At 43.1% G+C, this 20,636-nt stretch overlaps 2 protein-coding genes across 4 annotated transcripts; both read left to right on the forward strand.

The window, feature by feature from the left end:
• The first annotated feature begins 260 nt into the window (after positions 1 to 260).
• LOC139557314 (src-like-adapter 2) lies at positions 261 to 7,378 on the forward strand. The gene is made up of 8 exons (XM_071371949.1): positions 261 to 609; positions 2,009 to 2,145; positions 3,020 to 3,119; positions 3,251 to 3,337; positions 3,435 to 3,538; positions 3,659 to 3,808; positions 5,728 to 5,860; positions 5,980 to 7,378. The coding sequence occupies exons 2-8, from the start codon at positions 2,055 to 2,057 to the stop codon at positions 6,101 to 6,103; spliced, it is 789 nt and encodes a 262-aa protein (XP_071228050.1). The 5' UTR covers positions 261 to 609; positions 2,009 to 2,054; the 3' UTR covers positions 6,104 to 7,378.
• Positions 7,379 to 7,549: 171 nt separating this feature from the next.
• Positions 7,550 to 19,588, forward strand: edem2 (ER degradation enhancer, mannosidase alpha-like 2). Of its 3 annotated transcripts, none has more exons than XM_071371946.1 (11): positions 7,550 to 7,769; positions 9,339 to 9,449; positions 13,496 to 13,535; positions 13,647 to 13,752; positions 13,874 to 13,999; positions 14,168 to 14,379; positions 14,543 to 14,684; positions 14,794 to 14,918; positions 15,001 to 15,145; positions 15,238 to 15,359; positions 15,489 to 19,588. In XM_071371946.1, exons 1-11 carry the CDS (start codon positions 7,663 to 7,665, stop codon positions 15,963 to 15,965), a joined length of 1,713 nt encoding a protein of 570 aa, XP_071228047.1. In that variant the 5' UTR covers positions 7,550 to 7,662; the 3' UTR covers positions 15,966 to 19,588. The 3 variants fall into 3 exon arrangements, with proteins under 3 accessions (XP_071228047.1, XP_071228046.1, XP_071228048.1); XM_071371945.1 differs by having other exon boundaries at positions 7,568 to 7,769; positions 9,320 to 9,449; XM_071371947.1 differs by lacking the exon at positions 7,550 to 7,769 and adding an exon at positions 7,808 to 8,160 and having other exon boundaries at positions 9,320 to 9,449.
• Positions 19,589 to 20,636: the final 1,048 nt, after the last annotated feature.

Below are 20,636 nucleotides of genomic sequence, written 5' to 3' on the forward strand. Positions count from 1 at the left end.
TTAGTAAACATAATCTTAACTCTATTTCTTGAACTGCACTGTTGGTTAAGGGCTTGTAAGTAAGCAGTTCACAGTAACGTCTACACCTTTTGTTTTTGAATACAACCTTTCTTCCATTCTCTTAGTGCCTCACTTTTTCTTTGTCTTCCCTCCCTCTTCATCTCCCTCTCTTCGCTCTGTTTTTGAAAGTTCAGGTCTTGTTGAAACAGGAAACTGAGTGTCTGAGTAAGAGGTGAATATAAACCCCCCTCCTCTCACATCTCTCCACTCAGATGTACTACAGAGCACTCTGCTGTGCTACACCTACAGAGCCTCCATCTACCACCACTGGCTCCTTTCCCCATTGGAACATCACAGAGGAGGAGAACACTCATTCTCCATTGGTGACTAAAGAACTCTCACACAGCTTCTCATACACGCACACGTCATACTCACATTACACATGTGAATGCTACCAGCAGTGTGAAACGCCCAGACCCACTGGACTCGACCTCTGGGCCTCACTGGGTTATACCTCTATCCCTGTGGTACTCTACAGCTCTGACATCAACTCATTCCACAGCATCAGAGTGCTGCTGATTGTCACCAGAGCCACAACAGGGCAATGCTGTGAGTATTAACTCATTTTCAAGCTGTCAAGTCTAATTGATCTCACTGTATTTAATGTACATGTAAAAGGTTGTAGTTTTATTCGACCCTGATTTAACTTATTAAAAGCACATTGTTTTGCTTTAACAGAAAGAGGACAAAGGTAACATAAATATATAGGACAAACTGATCTTTTATGAAGACTTTATAAATACTTTTTTTTTTTTTTTCATTGTCGAGCCAGATCTATACCCCTGCTGTGTTTCCTGACTCCTGGTTGGCAGACTGCTGTGGTTGATAATGGTCATTTGTTCTGTATGTTATAATGGAACATTAGATGATTCCTTGTAGCTCAGTTGGTAGAGTATGGTGCTTGCAACACAAGGATAGTGGGTTTGATTCCCGGACCACCCATACGTAAAATGTATGCACTTAATGATTGTACTACATCAAATGTTCAACTTGGGCAATAACACACTGGTACTACCCAAAATGAGTACTGTTACCTTTTTCAGTCCACTTCAAGCACTAGTTAGGTTCCATATTACAGAGCATTGGGGGAAACTATTCATCTAGAGATATTTAATGGCAATATATTTCCTATTACTATTTCTGATATTACCATCTATTTAAAATGTTTTTGAATTTGTCAATATGAGATAAAACCACCCTGGGATAGAAAGGTGTTCACAAAAAGAGAGCATTTATTTTCTACTCAAGGATAACACTTTATATATTACACTCCAGTGTTCAGACAAACTCGCTGGAAGTCTGTTAGGATGCTTGAGTGCCCATGCAGCACTGGTTACAGTAATATGTAAGACAACACAAAACTGTTTCTTTGAAAATGTACATGCTTCAGTGTGCTTTCACAAACTTATTTACCTATTCTCCATGGTTCCTGTGGAGCATAAGGCTGCCATAATTTGCCATATTTGTCACACGTGTTTTTGCATATCACCAATGCATAACACTTGAACTAGTTTGCACGTTAGTGCATTCGTGTTTACATCAGTTAGAGAGTGACACACAAAAGACTGCATGTTCTATCATTATGTATTCAGATGAAAGCCCCTTATTTTCCTTGCCAACCAGCACTCTCGACACTCCAGCAGCCCATGTGTAAAAACAAGAATTTGGTTGGAAACTAAAGGGTGTTCAGAAGAAGTGTGGTTTTCAACTTCCTCCCTCCTTTTGTTCAAGTTGTCGCTGATCCAGCTTTCTGACAATAAATGGAGAAAGAAATGACAGACAGGGCTATTTGAAATGCCTTAATAGTGTTTGTTTTGATATATGTTATCTGACATAAGTTACAATGAATTGTGATTGATGCAACAGTACATCAAGAAGACATGGGGCCCACCCAGATGTACCTCAGTAACCAAACGGGCTACTAATCCATACCTGTGATTCCCTCCAGCCCACAGAGTTCTCTGGTATCCCTTCCATAAAAGCTCCACATCGCCATGGGCAGTGGGCCCAGTAAAGAGCATCAGGGATCCAGCACTCATGCAGCCTTGCTGGGCCAGGAAGAGCCCGCTGAGCCGGTCATACTGGGTAAGGCCTGGGCTCTATGTCAGATTGAGCACAGGAAAGGATAAGGCTCTGGGCAACAAGCCAGTACTAGCATATCTCAGATGGGCAGTGTCCCCAGGGGTCAATGGCTCTGGGTTTGTCTGGACTGAAACCTATAGGCCAGGGAATTGAAAATGTGCACGACAGCTAGGTCCATTTTAAAGGACAATCACCGGATGGCCTGCATCTGATGTAAATTTATAGATCAAAACAATGTGACCAATATAATGATGAAAAAATGTAGTTAGTGTTTCTGTACATACATAGTGTGGTGATTAGCCCCTACATTAAATGTCACCGTAGTCGGTGTGCAGAAAAGAGAAAAAAACAAGCCTACTGGCCTGGTCTTCTGTTATACCACAAGAGGTGTGAAAAGAAAAAAAGCAAGAAGCGAAAGACCTATATTTAGAAGTGGTGTGACCAGGGACCAGGTGACACCCTGGACTCTGGGGTAGACGTAACATAGTAAATGTAAATCTATGACACTCCAATTAGTATGATATATTACATTTCATATGGTATGAATTAATTTGTGGATGTCCATCATCCATTTCATATGACATGTTACGAATTACAATTCATATAATATGTTACGTATTGCAATTCGTACAATACGTTATGAATTGTCTATGAGACCAGGCTGAGTGACAAAGAAGTCCTACTTTTTGAGCTGTCACTCAAGATGTTAGTTTATGAAGATCACAGTAATAATTTGTAATCATTTATTTTTTATAACTTGGAAAGGTCTAACCATGAATACTCAAGTGTGAATTGAAAGCAGAAATGTACATGGTTTGAGATTCTTATAGTAGAGTCAGAGTGACAGTCATTTTTTGTGTCGCTGTATTGTCCATAGAGAGCAGCAGGTATGTGGTAGTGGCCCTGTACAACTATCCCACTGGACATCCAGCAAACAGCAGTATCCGCGCGGGAGAGAGAATCAATGTGCTTTCAGAGTAAGAAACCATACCCTCTACCTACAACTACCACAATTACTACTACTACAGTTATTACAACTGTACTGTGCTTTTTCTATATAACCTATGTATCTCTTTATGTGTTTCTGTGAATGTGCATGTCTATGTAGCGAGGGGGAATGGTGGAAAGTGAGATCCTCTGCCACAGGCAATGAGAGCTACATCCCCAGCAGCTACACAGCCAGAGTGTACCACAGGTGAGTCTGCTGATCCATCTGACTATTCTCCTTTGGAGCTCTATTTACACGGATCTGTCTTTCTATTTCTAGCTCTTTCTCTATTCTCTTTCCCTAGGTGTCAGTATGAGGGTCTCAGCAGAAAGAAGGCTGAGGAGCTCCTGTTGCTGCCCAACAACCAGACTGGCTCTTTTCTGGTCCGGGAAAGTCAGACCCGCCCTGGTGAGTTTAGTTCACAATCAAATGCTAACAAGAACAGGGAAACCAGCTTAAAATTGTAATTGATAAACCCGAAGGGATACAACTTTGTGACTGAAGTATGGTGTACACGATTCACTCTAGGTGCCCACTCCCTGTCAGTGCGTAAGACCAGTGACCAGGACCGTTGCTCAGTCAAACACTACCGGATCCAACAACTGGAGAACGGCTGGCACTACATCTCCCCCTGCCTCACCTTCCCCACCCTCGCAGCCCTAGTGGACCACTACTCAGGTCAGTAGAGATGGTTCAAGCGTATACAGCAGTTTAGAACATGTTGAAAGCTGTAGATACAACTTTTCAAACCCTTTTGTGTCCAACCCACGCAACCCACGAAAAGGCACCCAATTTGTCATACTTGAGTAAAAGTAAAAATAGATTAATAGAAAATGACTCAAGTAAAAGTAAAAGTCACCCAGTAAAACACTATTTGAGTAAAAGTCTGAAAGTATTTGGTTTTAAATAAGTACTTAAGTATCAAAAGTAAATGGGCTCCCAAGTGGAGCAGCGGTCTAAGGCACTGCATCTCAGTGCAAGAGGTGTCACTACAGTCCCTGGTTCGAATCCAGGCTGTAACACATCCGGCCGTGATTGGGAGTCCCATAGGGCGGCGCACAACTACCCCGGCCAGTGTGGTCCTGGCTGGGGTAGGCAGTCATTGTAAATAAGGATTTGTTCTTAACTGACTTGGCTAGTTAAATAAAGGTTAAACAAAATGCAATTGATAAAATATACTTAAGTATTAAAAGTAAAAGTATAAATCATTTCAAATTCCTTATATTAAACAAACCAATATTTTATTTACAGATAGCCAGGGGCACACTCCAACACTCAGACATCATTTATAAACGAAGCATGTGTGTTTAGTGAGTCCACCAAATCAGAGGCAGTAGGGATTACCAGGGATGTTCTCTTGATAAGTGTGTGAATTGGACCATTTTCCTGTCCTGCTAAGCATTCAAAATGTAACAAGTACTTTTGGGTGTCAGGGAAAATGTATAGGGTAAAAAGTACATTATTTTCTTTGGGAATGTAGGGAAGTAAAAGTAGTCAGAAATGTAAAGTACAGGCCTCCCGGGTGGCGCAGTGGTCTAGGGCACTGCATCGCAGTGCTAGCTGCTCCACCAGAGTCTCTGGGTTCGCGCCCAGGCTCTGTCGCAGCCGGCCGCGACCGGGAGGTCCGTGGGGCGACGCACAATTGGGCTAGCGTCGTCCGGGTTAGGGAGGGTTTGGCCGGTAGGGATATCCTTGTCTCATCGCGCTCCAGCGACTCCTGTGGCGGGCCGGGCACAGTGCGCGCTAACCAAGGGGGCCAGGTGCACGGTGTTTCCTCCGACACATTGGTGCGGCTGGCTTCCGGGTTGGAGGCGCACTGTGTTAAGAAGCAGTGCGGCTTGGTTGGGTTGTGCTTCGGAGGACGCGTGGCTTTCGACCTTCGTCTCTCCCGAGCCCGTACGGGAGTTGTAGCGATGAGACAAGATAGTAATTACTAGCGATTGGATACCACGGAAATTGGGGAGAAAAGGGGATAAAAAATAAAATAAAAAATATTTTTTTTAAATATGTAAAGTACAGATACCCCAAAAAACGACTTAAGTAAAAAGAATTTGGAGGGTTACTTTTTCTCCCCAATTTCGTGGTATCCAATTGGTAGTTACAGTCTTGTCTCATCGCTGCAACTCCCATACGGAGTCGGGCGAAGGTCGAGAGCCGTGCGTCCCCCGAAACACAACCCAACCAAGCCGCAGTGCTTCTTGACATAATGCCCACACAATGCCTAACCAGGAAGCCAGCCGCACCAATGTATCGGCGGAAACAACGTGCACCTGGCGACCGTGTCAGCGTGCACTGCGCCCAGCCCGCCACAGGAGTCGCTAGTGTGCAATGGGACAAGGACATCCCTGCTGTCCTAACCCGGACGCTGCTGGGCCAATTGTGCGCCGCCCCATGGGTCTCCCGGTCGCGGCCGACTACAGAGCCTGGACTTGAACCCAGAATCTCTAGGAGGCACGACTTAAGTATTTTGACTTAAGTACTTCACACCACTGTGCACAGGTAGCAGTGGGTTGAAAGCTGGGGGCATCTTCAGTCATTGTACTGTAGTATTCATGTGAAACCTGAGTTGCAACAGACTGATTTATGTTTCCTTCCAGAGGTCACTGATGGGCTGTGCTGTCTGTTGGGGGAGCCCTGCTTCATCCAGGGGTCCAACAGCATTCCTGTGGCTACTGGCCCAATACCCATGGCCGTCAGGAAGCCCACCCTCAACTGGAAAGATGCAGACAGGTGAGGTCATGTACTGTTGTCGTAATAAGATGCCAGTCTCTGTGTATACATGTCTGCCAATAAATCTATTATTTATCAGCATTTCCTCACTAATGGGTTTTCTCTCTATCTGTCTGCAGCTCCATGATTTTTGGCAAGGTCAATGAGGATTCCCTGGTGAGCGAGGGCCTGAGAGAGGCCATCAGTTCCTACCTCTTCATGACAGGGGACTGCAAAGACTGCAGCCAGAAATGGGACAGCTGAGACTGGAGCTGTCCTCAGAGAGACAAATAGTGAGATTCACAGACTAAAACGGAGATAAAACGGAGCAATGAGCTTACCTATTGTGGCAGAGGGTACCTGAGGACCATATCACGTGGCCATGAACCTAATGGATCTCGAACATTGTTGAGGGAACTTGGATTCACAAGTCAACCACTGCAGAGAACCATTGTTCTCAAAGCTATGGTTGTCAAGTGCTCACATTGTCAAGCAGACAAGGCCCATATTTGCTTGGATTCACGATCAGAAGACATTTTTAGATCCTGGAGGCAGACTAAAAAAGACTTTACAGAAATAAGGGAGTATCTGTGCCCATAGGAACACAAAGTGTTCTAAAGAGATCATGCATTCAAACTGATTACAGGTTGCAAGATGGAAAAAGTGTCTGGAATGAGATGATGATCCTCACTGTGTCAAATTGTGTGCATGATCTCTAATGTTAAACTAGAACAGTAGGTCTAAAGACAGTGACACGATATGTTGCAATTTATTATGGGTTTTGAAAAGCTGCTAACTTCATAATGAAATGTTCCATTCAGCCTTACTCGTGATTATAAGTAACCACAGCTGATTGCAATGTTCCTTACAGAAAGTAGTTTGATGGTGAGGTATACAGCCATATGAAAGTCATAACCACTTGCACGTTTTAAATAGATCCCCTCTATCATCAGTAAACAGACTATTTGGTTGGTTTTGTTGAACTACCTTGAAAAAAAGGAAATGTTTGTTGTATGGGTTTCCTGTCCTGAACAGAAACACCTTTTAGCTGTTGCTTGTTCTCCACCGCACCGCAGTATAACTTTGACACAGGATATGGTCAAGGTGCAGTGGAAAAAAACATAGTGCGGCAGAGACAGCAGAAAGTTATGATTCGTGCTAAAGAGCAGCTCAAAGTTATGTGAAATATTTAAGCAATAAGGCAAGAGTGGTTGTGGTATATGGCCAATATACCACGGCTAAGGGCTATTATTATGCAAGACGCAACGCGTAAACGTATTTAGAAAAGTACAAATAAATGTTTCATTCCCATGGTGTATGTCTCATATACCACAGCTTTCAGCCAATCAGCAATCAGGGCTCGATCCACCCAGTTTATAATATGGTATAAAACACTTAAATGTTCTTATGTGGTTTCATCAACTGAAACAATACACTGTATACATTTTGTGCTCAATATTGAGCTTCGTGATCAATACCAATTGTGGAAATGTTTTCTTTACTATCCTACATAATTAATTAAAAGAATGTTTCTCTATATTTTTTTTCTTCAAATCAGAGAAGTTTAAACACAAATAACCAAATGCAATATGAAGAAGATTGAGTGGAAATTGCAGTATCATACTACTGTAGCTTGTGTAACATCGCTACCTGCTGGAGGAAATGTGTAGGTCGTCAGGTTGCGGAATAGTTCAGCACCCACCACGCACGCGTCATGTCTATTCAATTTACTTCCTGTTAGCGATCCCTAGTGTGTGGTGGTGTTGCGTTTGATAATTTAATCAGTGTTTTTAGCTGTTATCCTAGCTATACCTCGTTTATTCATGCTTAGGTTGCTATGCACTACTATTTTGTGCGTAATTCACGTCTTTACATTGATCAGCAATGCGAAAGGACAAGAGTTTACAGAGCTGGAGATGGCACACTACAGGTACAGTAATGACAATCTAGTGACGTTAGGCTTTTATCACACGTCTGTAGTTAGCTAACGTTATGTTGTAACTCTCAAATTCTAGGCGATATTCTGTCTTCTCCCTACAGTTTTCAGCCATTAGTTAAGCCCAAGACTAGCTCATGTGAACTACAATCTCGATGCTGTGTTTAAGGTTTCGTCGGATTTCGAAACATCCTTCAAATTAAAAATATTTGAGTGCTTCCATCCGACGGAACTACACTTCCCGGGTTACGTTTACACACAGATGTTCGGAGCACTCGATATAGCTAATCAGCACAGGTGGTCGCTTCTTGTTTTACGTCTGTTTTCATAAACAAGTGCTGTAACGTCGAGATATGGCCGCGTGAGAACACTAACCACATCAAGGGTGTGTATCAATGTCACTCTTTTTTTTAAGGATTTCTCGCTGATAAGGTCCTAAAACCGTACCGCAAGTGACGCGTGTTCATGTCCAGATTGACACAAACACCCTGTATAGAAGATGCCTTTTAAAACACAAATTAGAATGCAAGGCAGTGAAGGAGAGAAAACAGACAGGCTGCTAGTGTCAATGGCATCATGCGCTTGAATTTAATCTGAACAAAAATATAAAAGCAACATGCAACAATTAAACATATTTTACTGAGTTAAAGTTCATATAAGGAAATAAGTCACAATGAAATAAATTCATCATGCCCTAATCTGTGGATTTCACATGACTGGGAATACAGATACGAATCGGTTGATCGCAGATAACTTAAAGAAAGAGCAGGTGCTTGGATCAGAAAACCAGTCACTAGCTGCCTCAGCGCAACACATCTCCTTTGCATAGAGTTGATCAGGCTGTTGATTGTGGTATGTTGTCCCACCATTCCTCTTCAATTGCTGTGTGAAGTTGCTGAAAAATGACGGGAACTGGAACACACTGTTGTACACTTCGTCCAGAGCGTCCCAAACATGCTCAATGGGTGACATATCTGGTGAGTATGCAAGCCATGGAAGAACTGGGACATTTTCAGCTTCCAGGAATTGTGTACAGATCATTGTGAAATGGAGCAATGCATTATCATACTGAAACATGAGGTGAAGGTGGCGGATGAATGGCACGACAATGGGCCTCAGGATCTCATCAAGGTATCTTTGTGCATTCAAATTGCCATCAATGAAATGTTATGTTTACTGTCTGTATGTTATGCCTGGTTTTCTGATCCACGCTCCTAACCTTTTTTTAAGGTAGTCTATGACCAACCGATGGTTATCTGTATTCCCAGTCATGTGAAATTTATAGATTAGGGCCTAATTAATTTATTTCAATTGACTGATTTCCTTATGAACTGTAAGTAAAATCTTTTAAAATGTTGCATGTTGAATTTCTATTTTTTGTTCAGTGTAATTCCAGCGTGTACGCGCTCGTTCACACATGTAAAAACAAAATTGATTGGTGCTTTAGTCCAATAAATTGTGTAATGGAATCGAATCGTGATCAAGGGCTAGGATTAGTCATGGGGTTCCGCTTGACCTGCTCTTTTAACACCTTATCTACTCAGGTTTGTTCTTTCCTGACAGGGAGAAAATCAAGTCCATGTTTTACCATGCATACAACAGCTACTTGGATCATGCTTATCCATATGACGAACTGCGACCCCTGACCTGTGATGGCCAGGATACATGGGGCAGGTATGACTATTGCCTCTGCAGTTGTTAGACAATAAACCAATGTTGTAATTTCCTGTGAATGACACAGCCAAGACTAATACCTGGACAATCAATAGCCCAAACCACCTGAAACCTCAGTGTTATCCACTAGCACCGGCTGTCCTATACAGCCGGTTTACACACTCATTTTCAGTCGGGTACTTTTTCCACTTAAATTAACTAGGCTACTCAATTCGGAAGTCCGGGGGAAAAAGTCAGCCAAGCCCACTCCCGCTAGAATGAACTACATAAAATATTTTGGATATACTGACACGATACATGTCTCTCTGCCCTACCAATGGGAGTTGTCCACAAAGTGGCACAGCTACCTCTCTCCTATCCTTTCTTTGGATTGTTGGATACATCTCATTATTGTAATCCTTTTTTGAATATTCTTGAGGGTTGTTGATGTCAACCGCCTGTATTCAATGGATAGAGATGCTGTGCTACTAGCCTCAAAGCATGAATATGCATAACCATCTCGAGACAACTACGATAGTGTTTTTTCTCAAAGTTGCCGGGGTGGCACGTGTCCTACTTATATCAGTACACTCGTAACAACTTAAGCATTATGAAACTTCTATTTGATCAAATCAACCTCAAGTAGCAAATAAGCCATACATTTTTTGGTTGACCAAATTCAACACTCTCGTTGACCTCCATACAAAAACTCCTTGCTTTGTGTGTGACACAACAGAAAAACGCCACCTGATGGAGTGAGACAGATTTTCTGCCGAGTCCAGATTTTCGCATTGGGACAAATAAAATAAACATATCGTTTGTATTTGATATGAAGTCCATCAGGCCTTGCCAGACAGTGACGTTAAAGTAAGTAACTCATCAGTAGCTGTTGATTTGGCTCCCTAGTTTACATACGTGTAGTTTTTTGGGGCAACTATCTGCAGATACAGTATATTCACACCCCTTGACTTTTTCCAAATTGTGTTACATCCTTAATTTAAAATCGATTTAAATGTAGTGGTGTTGGAGGGCCAGTAGGAGGCACTCTTTCCTCTGGTCTAAACAAAGATCCCAATGCCCCAGGGCAGTGATTGGGGACACTGCTCTGTGTAGGGTGCCGTCTTTCGGATGGGACGTTAAACGGGTGTCCTGACTCTGAGGTCATTAAAGATCCCATGGCACTTGTCGTAAGAGTAGGGGTGTTAACCCCGGTGTCCTGGCTAAATTCCCAATCTGGCCCTCAACCATCACGGTCACCTAATAATCCCCAGTTTACAATTGGCTCATTCATCCCCCTCCTCTCCCCTGTAAATATTCCCCAGGTCGTTGCTGCAAATGAGAACGTGTTCTCAGTCAACTTACCTGGTAAAATAACGGATAAATAAAAATTAAAAAAAAGCATAGTGGTGGCTGCATCATGTTGTGGGTATGCTTGTAATCGTTAAGGACGGGGGAGTTTTTCAGGAGAAAACATAAACGTAATGGAGCTAAATACAGGCAAAATGCTAGAGGAAAACCTGTCTGTCTGCTTTCCACCCGACACTGGGACATTAATTCACCTTTCAGCAGGACAATAACTTAAAACACAAGGCCAAATCTACACTGGAGTTGCTTAGCAAGAGGACAATTTACCTAGAGTGTCCGAGTTACAGCTTTGACTTAAATCTACTTGAAAATCTATGGCAAGACCTGAAAATGGTTGTCTAGCAATGATCAACAACCAATCTGACAGAGCTTGAAGAATTTTGAAAAGAATAATGGGCAAATGTTGTGCAATCCAGATGTGGAAAGCTCTTAGACTTACCCACAATGACTCACAGCTGTAATCCTGCCAAATGTGCTTGCTTCTACAAAGTATTGACTCCGGTATGATACTTTAAATATTTCTGTATTTCATTTTCAATGCATTTGCAAAAAAGTTATTTAAAAAATTGAAAGTTACAGCCTTATTCTAAAATGTATTCAATTGTTTTTTCCACTCAGTCTACACACAATACCCCATAATGACAAAGCAAAAACAGGTTTTTCGAAATGTTTGAAAATTTAAAAAGGAAATAAAGGAAATATCACATTTACATAAATTAAGTATTCAGACCCTTTACTCAGTACTTTGTTGAAGCACCTTGGGCAGCGATTACAGCCTCGAGTATTCCTGGGTATGACGCTACAAGCTTGGCACACCTGTATTTGGGGAGTTTCTCCCATTTTTCTCTGCAGACCCTCTCAAGCTCTGTCAGGTTGGACGGGGAGCGTCGCTGCACAGCTATTTTCACGTCTCCAGAGATGTTCGATCAGGTTCAAGTCCGGGCTTTGGCTGGGTCACTCAAGGACATTCAGTGACTTGTCCTGAAGCCACTCCTGCATTATCTTAACTATGTGCTTAGGGTTGTTGTCCTGTTGGAAGGTGAACCTTCGCCCCTGAGGTCTTGAGCGCGCTCTGGAGCAGGTTTTCATGAAGGATCTCTCTGTACTTTTGCTCCATTCATCTTTCCTTTGATCCTGAATAGTCTCCCAGTGCCTGCTGTTGAAAAACATCCCCACACCATGATGCTGCCACCACCATGGTTCACCGTAGGGATGGTGCCAGGTTTCCTCCAGACGTGACGCTTAGCATTCAGGCTAAAGAGTTCAATCTTGGTTTCATCAGACCCAGAGAATCCTGTTTCTCAATGGTCTGAGAGTCCTTTAGGTGCCTTTTGAGGAAACTCCACAGAGGAACTCTGTCAGTGACCATCGAGGTCTTGATCACCTCCATGACCAAGGCCCTACTCCCCCGATTGCTCAGTTTGGCCAGGCGGCCAGCTCTAGGAAGTCTTGGTTGTTCCAAGCTTCTTCCATTTAAGAATGATGGAGTCCACTGTGTTCTTGGGGACCTTAAGTGCAGCAGAAATGTTTTTGATACCCTTCCACAGATCTGTAGCTCGACACAATCCTGTCTCGGAGCTCAATGAACAATTCCTTCAACCTCATGGCTTGGTTTTTGCTCTGACATGCACTGTCAACTGTGGGACCCTTTATATAGACAGGCGTGTGCCTTTCAGAATCTTGTCCAATCAACTAAAAAAACACAGATGGACTCCAATGAAGTTGTAGAAACATCAAGGATGATCAATGGAAACAGGATGCACCTGAGCTCAAGTTTGAGTCTCATAGCAAAGGGTCTGAATACTTGTGTAAATAATTGGCAAACATTTCTAAACCTGTTTTCGCTTTGTCTTTATGGGGTATTATGTGTAGATTGATGATATTTCATTTAATCCATTTTAGAAATAGGGCTAACGTAACAGAATGTGGAAAAGGGGAAGGGGGCTGAATACTTTCCGAATACACTGTATATGGTATTTTCAAAGATATGGATATAAGTCTACTGATTTAATCAGTGTTGACAATAGTAAACTGCTGCTTTCTGTGTAGCAAAGCCCATGGTTAACACCTGCTTCATTCTTCAATCATACCTGTATTGCAAATAGCTGAGAAAATGCCTTTTAAAAAGGAAGCTTGAAGCCTGTGGAGTCAGCAGAAATCTGTGGGTCAGTTGTTAAACAACTATTTTTTTTAAATAAATGACATACTACAATTGCAAACACTTGTTGAAATTCTTTAACTAATTAAACTGTCATATTCTCTTAACATGTATGGACCCAGAACTGTTTTGTTTATTTTTGAGACCATTTCTTTTTCCATTTGAAAAAGTGCCCATCACACAATTTGGTAGATTTGTCTTTTTTTTACTTTACATTTTTTCAAGCTCCTTTGGGCGATCTACTTTATTTTTCTGTTTTAATACATAATTTGAATAACATTCAATTGTGGCAATTCATATCTTGCAGTAAAACACTTCAGTCTCGATAAGACAGGTTAAAGGTTTCAAGTTGTCTTACTTAGAAAATAGTCTTGGCCATATCGTGCTGGGCGATATCCCCAAAAAACTAACAATACACATACATTCAGTCATTTAAATTGTGAACGCAATACCACAACACACTTTTCCAATCTGAGAGGTAAATTCAATCATTTTGCAGTGTCTTGACTTGACTATGATGTTGCACCTCTCATTTCTTTTTCAGTGTTTCACTGACTTTGATAGATGCCCTGGATACATTGCTGGTATGCACCTTCTCATCATCATTATCTTATATTAAGTTTGTCATTCAACACCTGCGACAATGAGCTACTAAATGGGCTCCCAATCTTGTTGCCTTAATTTGCTTTTTTCAGATTCTGGGAAACCACACTGAGTTTCAGCGTGTGGCAACTCTGCTTCAGGACACTGTGGACTTTGACATCGATGTCAATGCCTCTGTTTTTGAGACTAACATTCGAGGTGAGATTACAGGGAATAGGTTCAAATTTAAGCTATGAAAAAGTGTCAAACAATAGGAGATGTATGTAGGTTTTTAGCTGTGTTTTAGTTGGTTGTAACTGAGCTGGGTTTCTGTCTGCAGTGGTGGGTGGTCTTCTGTCTGCCCACCTGCTGTCTAAGCGTGCTGGGATGGAGGTGGAGCCTGGCTGGCCTTGTTCTGGACCCCTCCTCAGGATGGCTGAGGACGCAGCACGAAAACTCCTCCCTGGTGAGCTGTCCACATGATTTATTTTATTATTGCATCTTCCAGATGCCCAGGACACACACACGCACACTAACATATGGCCATATGGCTCTGACATTGCATTTGCCTGGCTCTGTATATGACCAGACCTAGGCTCACCTTTTCCCCTTAACATTTTATTTTCGTCTGCAGCGTTCCAGACGCCCACAGGGATGCCCTATGGCACGGTGAACCTGCTTAGAGGGGTGAACCCTACAGAGACCCCTGTCACCTGTACTGCTGGGGTGGGCACCTTCATCCTGGAGTTCTCAGCCCTTAGCCGGCTCACTGGGGACCCCGTATTTGAGGACGTGGCGCGCAAGGCACTCCGGTCACTGTGGAAGACTCGCTCTGAGATAGGACTGGTGAGTCGGCAAAAAGAGCTGCCGATTTAGTCCTGTGACAATCTGTTTTATGCTGTCCTCTTGTGATTTGTGTAATATTCATACAGTAGATTTATTGAAACCTTTAGATTGCTTGGTACACTTTGTCAGACCCGGTGACCGAGGAGCTGTTTCTTTTTTCCAGGTGGGGAACCACATTGATGTCCTCTCCAAGAAATGGGTGGCCCAGGACGCAGGTATAGGGGCCGGTGTGGACTCGTACTTTGAGTACCTGGTGAAGGGCTCTATCATGCTACAAGATGAGGAACTGCTATCAATGTTCTTAGGTATTATTACTAGTTTATCATCAGACCACTTGATCATGTGGTAGATGGATACAAATTTGACATTACAAGCACATTAGTAATAGATGTTTATATTTTTGGGCATCCACAGAGTATGACAAGGCAATTAAAAACTACACCAAGTTTGATGACTGGTACCTGTGGGTCCAGATGCACAAGGGAACAGTCTCTATGCCTGTTTTCCAATCACTGGAGGCCTTCTGGCCAGGGCTACAGGTAAACTACATTTCTCATTTTGCTTATCTATTGTATTCCCTATTAACCGAGAAAATCTAATTTGTTTGTGTGAATGTTTCAGAGTTTGATCGGTGAGCTGGACAGTGCATTGAGGACTTTCCACAACTACTACACAGTGTGGAGGCAATTTGGAGGACTGCCGGAATTCTACAGTATTCCACAGGGATACACTGTAGACAAGAGAGAAGGATACCCTTTACGGCCAGGTACCAGACACAACCTGCTCACTTACAATAATGCATAAGGGTCATACTGAAGATTTCTTGGTATTTGTATTTTGCTCCTTTTCTTGTTTCAGAGCTGATAGAGAGTGCCATGTACCTGTACAAAGCCACTGGTGACCACACCTTTCTGCAGCTCGGTCGAGATGCTGTGGAGTCCATTGAGAAGATTACACGGGTCCCCTGTGGCTATGCCAGTGTGAGTGGTTTACGCTCCTCAAGACTCCGCTGGATAGCAAATACTTACTTACTTAGGACTAATCAGAATGTTCCGTACAGAAGTTGTTTGTGATTGAGAATTGTTTTGTTGTTTTACTACCTCCCTCAGGTGAAAGACATCAGAGATCACAAGCTGGACAACCGCATGGAGTCCTTCTTCCTGGCAGAAACCATCAAGTACCTCTACCTTCTGTTTGATCCAGATAACTTCCTTCACAACAGTGGCCTGGACTTTGAGCTGGGCACTGGCCCCAGTGAGGACTGTGTTTTGGGGGCAGGGGGTTATATCTTTAACACAGAGGCCCACCCCCTGGACCCTGCTGCCCTTCACTGCTGCAGCCGCAAGCAGGAGGAACGCAGAGAGCTGCAGGACATCCTCCTTAACCTATCAGAGCCCCTCGCCAGTCCACAGGATACCCAATCACAGGAGACAGACAGTGAGACCGAGCCACCTGTCATGGATCCCTCAGAAAGTATAGCACTGAAGCCTGGGAGCAGGAGGAAAGCCCCTCTCCTCTCCTGCCCTATGCAGCCCTTCAGCGCACGGCTAGCTGTCATGGGTCAAGTCTTCACAGACAGCACATGACATGGACTTACAAATGTTTTCACTAAGTTTGAGCTGCTATTTTCATTTTACCCATAGACCAGTCATTATACTAATGCTAGTTAGCATGGGCTCGCGAAACTACCTCTAACTTCCTTCATACTGGACACAGAAACATAAAAATGGTATCGACGAGTTCATCGAAATCTGGGGAAGTAGATAAAGGGCATCATTGCCAAAATCCTGAAGTATCCAGCTTTTAACTGAACACTGAAAATTAAAGATTTACTGTGGTTTTCATTATACAAAATGCTTTCTGATTCATGGCATTGCCCTTGGTTTGTGAAATACATTGTAATATAGGCATGTGGTTAGGAAAGGTATGAATAAATAATAGTTTGCATTAAACATTTTCATACTCAAGTGATGGAACCAAGGATGTATATAAACACTTCATTACTGAGTGTATTCGGAAAGTACTTTTTCCACATTCTGGTACAGTACAGCCCTTATTCTAAAATTGATTAAATAATCCACACACAATACCCATAATGACAAAGCGAAAACAGGTTTTTAGACATTTTTGCAATTGTATAAAAAATAAAAACGTATTTATATAAATCAAACTTTATTTGGCATGAGCCGAATACAACAAGTGTAGACTTTACCGTGAAATGCTTACTTACAAGCCCTTAACTCTCCTTGAACTGCACTGTAGGTTAAGAAAATATTTACCAAGTAGGCTAAAATAAAAAGTAACACAATAACAATAACAAGACTATATACAGGGGGCACCGGTACCGAGTCAGTGTGTTGAGGTAATTCGTACATGTAGGTGGGGGTGAAGTGACTATGCATAGATAATAAACAGTGAGTAGCAGCAGTGTACAAAAAGGGGGGGTCCATGTAAATTGTCCGGTGGCGATTTTATTAATTGTTCAGCAGTCTTATGGCTTGGGGGTAGAAGCTGTTGAGGAGCCTTTTGGTCCTAGACTTGGCGCTCCGGTACCGCTTCCCGTGCGGTAGCAGAGAAAACAGTCTATAACTTGGATGACTGGCGTCTCTGACAATTTTATGGACTTTCCTCTGACACCGCCTATTGTATAGGTCCTGGATGGCAGGAAGCTTGGCCCCAGTGATGCCGAGCAGTTGCCATACCAGGCAGTGATGCAATCGATAAGGATGCTCTCAATGGTGCAGCTGAAGAACCTTTTGAGGATCTGAGGACCCATGCCAAATCTTTTCAGTATCCTGAGGGGGAATAGGTTTTGTCGTGCCCTCTTCACGACTGTCTTGGTATGTTTGGACCATGATAGTTGGTGATGTGGACACCAAGGAACTTGAAACTCTCGACCCGCTCCACTACAGCCCCGTTGATGTTAATGGGGGCCTGTTCGGCCCGCCTTTTCCTGTAGTCCACGATCAGCTCCTTTGTCTTGCTCACATTGAGGAAGAGAGTTGTCCTGACACCACACTGCCAGTTCTCTGACCACCTCCCTATAGGCCGTCCCATCGTTGTCGGTGATCAGGCCTACCACTGTTGTGTCGTCAGCAAACTTAATGATGGTGTTGGAGTCGTGCTTGGCCACACAGTCGTGGGTGAACAGGGAATACAGGAGGGGACACACCCCTGAGGGGCCCCAGTGTTAAGGATCAGTGTGGCAGACATGTTTTTGCCTACTCTTGCCACCTGGGGGCGGCCCGTCAGGAAGTCCAGGATCCAGGTGCAGAGGGAGGTGTTTAGTCCTTATCTTAGTGATGAGCTTCGTGGGCACCATGGTGTTGAACACTGAGCTGTAGTCAATGAACAGCATTCTCACATAGGTGTTCCTTTTGTCCAGGTGAGAAAGGGCAGTGTGGAGTGCTATTGAGTATTCATAAGTATTCAGACTCGAAATTGAGCTCAGGTGCATCCTGTTTCCATTGATCATCCTTGAGATGTTTCAACAACTTGATTGAAGTCCACCTGTGGTAAATTCAATTGATTGGACATGATTTGGAAAGGCACACACCTGTCTATGTAAGGTCCCACAGTTGACAGTGCATGTCAGAGCAAAAACCAAGCCACGGGGTCGAAGGAATTGTCCTTAGAGCTTTGAGACAGGATTGTGTCGTGGCACAGATCTGGGGAAGGGTACCAAAAAAATTCTGCAGCCTTGAAGGTCCCCAAGAACACAGTGGCCTCCATAGTTCTTAAATGGAAGAAGTTTGGAACCACCAATACTCTTCCTAGAGCTGGCTGCTCATCCAAACTGAGCAATCGGGGGAGAAGGGCCTTGGTCAGGGAGGTGACCAAGAATACGATGGTCACTCTGACAGAGCTCCAGAGTTACTCTGTGGAGATGGGACAACCTTCCAGAAGGACAACCATCTACGCAGCACTCCACCAATCAGGCCTTTATGGTAGAGTGGCCAGACAGACACCACTCCTCAGTAAAAGGCACATGACAGTCCTCTTGGAGTTTGCCAAAAGGCACCTAAAGACTCGCAGACCATGAGAAACAAGATTCTCTGGTCTGATGAAACCAAGGTTGAACTCTTCGGCCTGAATGTCACATCACGTCTGGAGGAAACCTGGCGGCACCATCCCTACGGTGAAGCGTGGTGGCACTATCCCTACGGTGAAGCGTGGTGGCACCATCCCTACGGTGAAGCGTGGTGGCGGCATCATCCTGTGGGGATGTTCTTCAGCGGCAGGGACTGGGAGACTAGTCAGGATCGAGGGAAAGATGAACGGAGCAAAGTACAGAGAGATCCTTGATGAAAACCTGCTCCAGAGCGCTCAGAACCTCAGACTGGGGCGGAGGTTTACCTTCCAACAGGACAACGACCTGCACACAGCCAAGACAATGCAGGAGTGGCTTCGGGACAAGTCTCTGACTGTCCTTGAGTGGCCCAGCCAGAGCCTGGACTTGAACCTGATCGAACATCTCTGGAGAGACCTGAAAATAGCTGTGCAGCGACACTCCCCATCTAACCTGACAGGAAAATGGGAGAAACTCCCCAAATACAGGTGTGCCAACCTTGTAGCGTCATACCCAAGAAGACTCAAGGCTGTAATCGCTGCCAATGGTGCAGCGATTAAAGGGTCTGGATACTTATGTAAATGTGATATTTCAGTTTTTAAACCTGTTTTTGCTTTGTCATTATGGGGTATTGTGTGTAAATGTAATCCATTTTAGAATAAGGCTGTAATGTAACAATGTGGAAAAAGTCAAAGGATCTGAATACTTAATGAATGCACTGTATGTTTTAATTGAAACGTACGGCTTGCATCTTATCCGCTCATTGTTCCCTCATGTCATAGTTTGTACATCTCAATTGTTATATTGCTTATATAGGTCTATCTTATTAATCATTTTAGGCAGTGTTGGAATTATTTCATTGTTTTGCTTACTTTGTGTATTATAATTAGCTCATGTGCTTTTCTCCTCGTGGAGCGGATACTATATGTTGTTGGGTCTGTAACCATGTTTGCCAGTGACAGTCTCTTCCCATTCAAATATTTTTTTTCAACAAAAAGTTCCGTAATGACCCATGTAATTACAGTTGACATTGCGAGGGTTGTTTTATTTGCGCAGTGCGTTTGGTATATTGTCTATAAAAGTGGGTCAAGGTGATTGTATTTTCCTTCCTTTTTAGCCCTAATAAAATACTTAATGGTAGGCTTTAATGTTTTTGTATGGTTCAGAAGTCCAAAGTCATGGTGGCGTTCGCTATTGAAGGAGAATTGCGGTTCTTATCAACTTGCACAATTTCAGGTGTCAGTAGAAACCTTATTTGTTTAAACAAGTCAGCCATATCAGCTATGGTTTTAAAAAGGCAGTAAATGAGGCTGAATGAACTGTTTTTCTGCCAGATGAGGCTCCACTGATAGCCATGTGTAGAGAGGTGGTAAGGATTCACTCCATGGTTGGTGCTGAAAGGAAAGCTCTGCGTCGGAACATTAATTCATGTGTTGTGAAGTGGCTTCGCTGGCATGCATCTAAAAAAAATTGGTTGAGTTTGCCCCACTAAAATTGACATGCTAAAATCGCCACTGGTCATACCGAACTGCCCCAGTGGCTTTCCATAGAGCTCCACATTGGTGTCTTAATACCCATAAAACCTAGCTGTCAAACAGGGAAATGGTACCAATCGTTTTTCCACCGTTCATTTTTCCCATAGGAAATTTTAGAAACACTTAAAATAAGGGCTGTGTTTTGTGCCGGCTTACCCTGGCGTGATGTTTTGATAACCATGTAAATCTCTCGGACAAGGTGACTTTTATCAATATATTCGGCTCTATTTACTCTCAGATTTGAACATGCTAATTAGCATCAAAGTAGACATGCAAGATTATAAATCCCCGCAGGCTCATTTTTGTGAGAACCATAAATAGGGTTGAAAATGCGATGGAAACCAATTTAACTTGTATTTTTTATTTGGTATGTGGGAGTTTAGCGAATCATGTTTTTTTTATGTGCACTACATCATTGCCTACAGCCTTTTATCTGCAACAAGTCAATGTAATTGAAACATCTCTGGTGGGAAAATGCGCATATTGTTTTTATGCAGATTGTTTTTATATTCGCATGAAAATCAGTTGCCAATTGGAAGGCAACCGAGCTAATCGTTTGAACTTTAAAAAATATATTTTTTTACATAGGGACATAGAACTAAAATTGAGGGAGCACAAGTTTGAACTGAGGGGACTTAGCCCCCTTGTGGAAC

This window comes from Salvelinus alpinus, chromosome 28 (genome assembly GCF_045679555.1).
Source record: "Salvelinus alpinus chromosome 28, SLU_Salpinus.1, whole genome shotgun sequence".
In the NCBI taxonomy this organism is placed as follows: domain Eukaryota; kingdom Metazoa; phylum Chordata; class Actinopteri; order Salmoniformes; family Salmonidae; genus Salvelinus; species Salvelinus alpinus.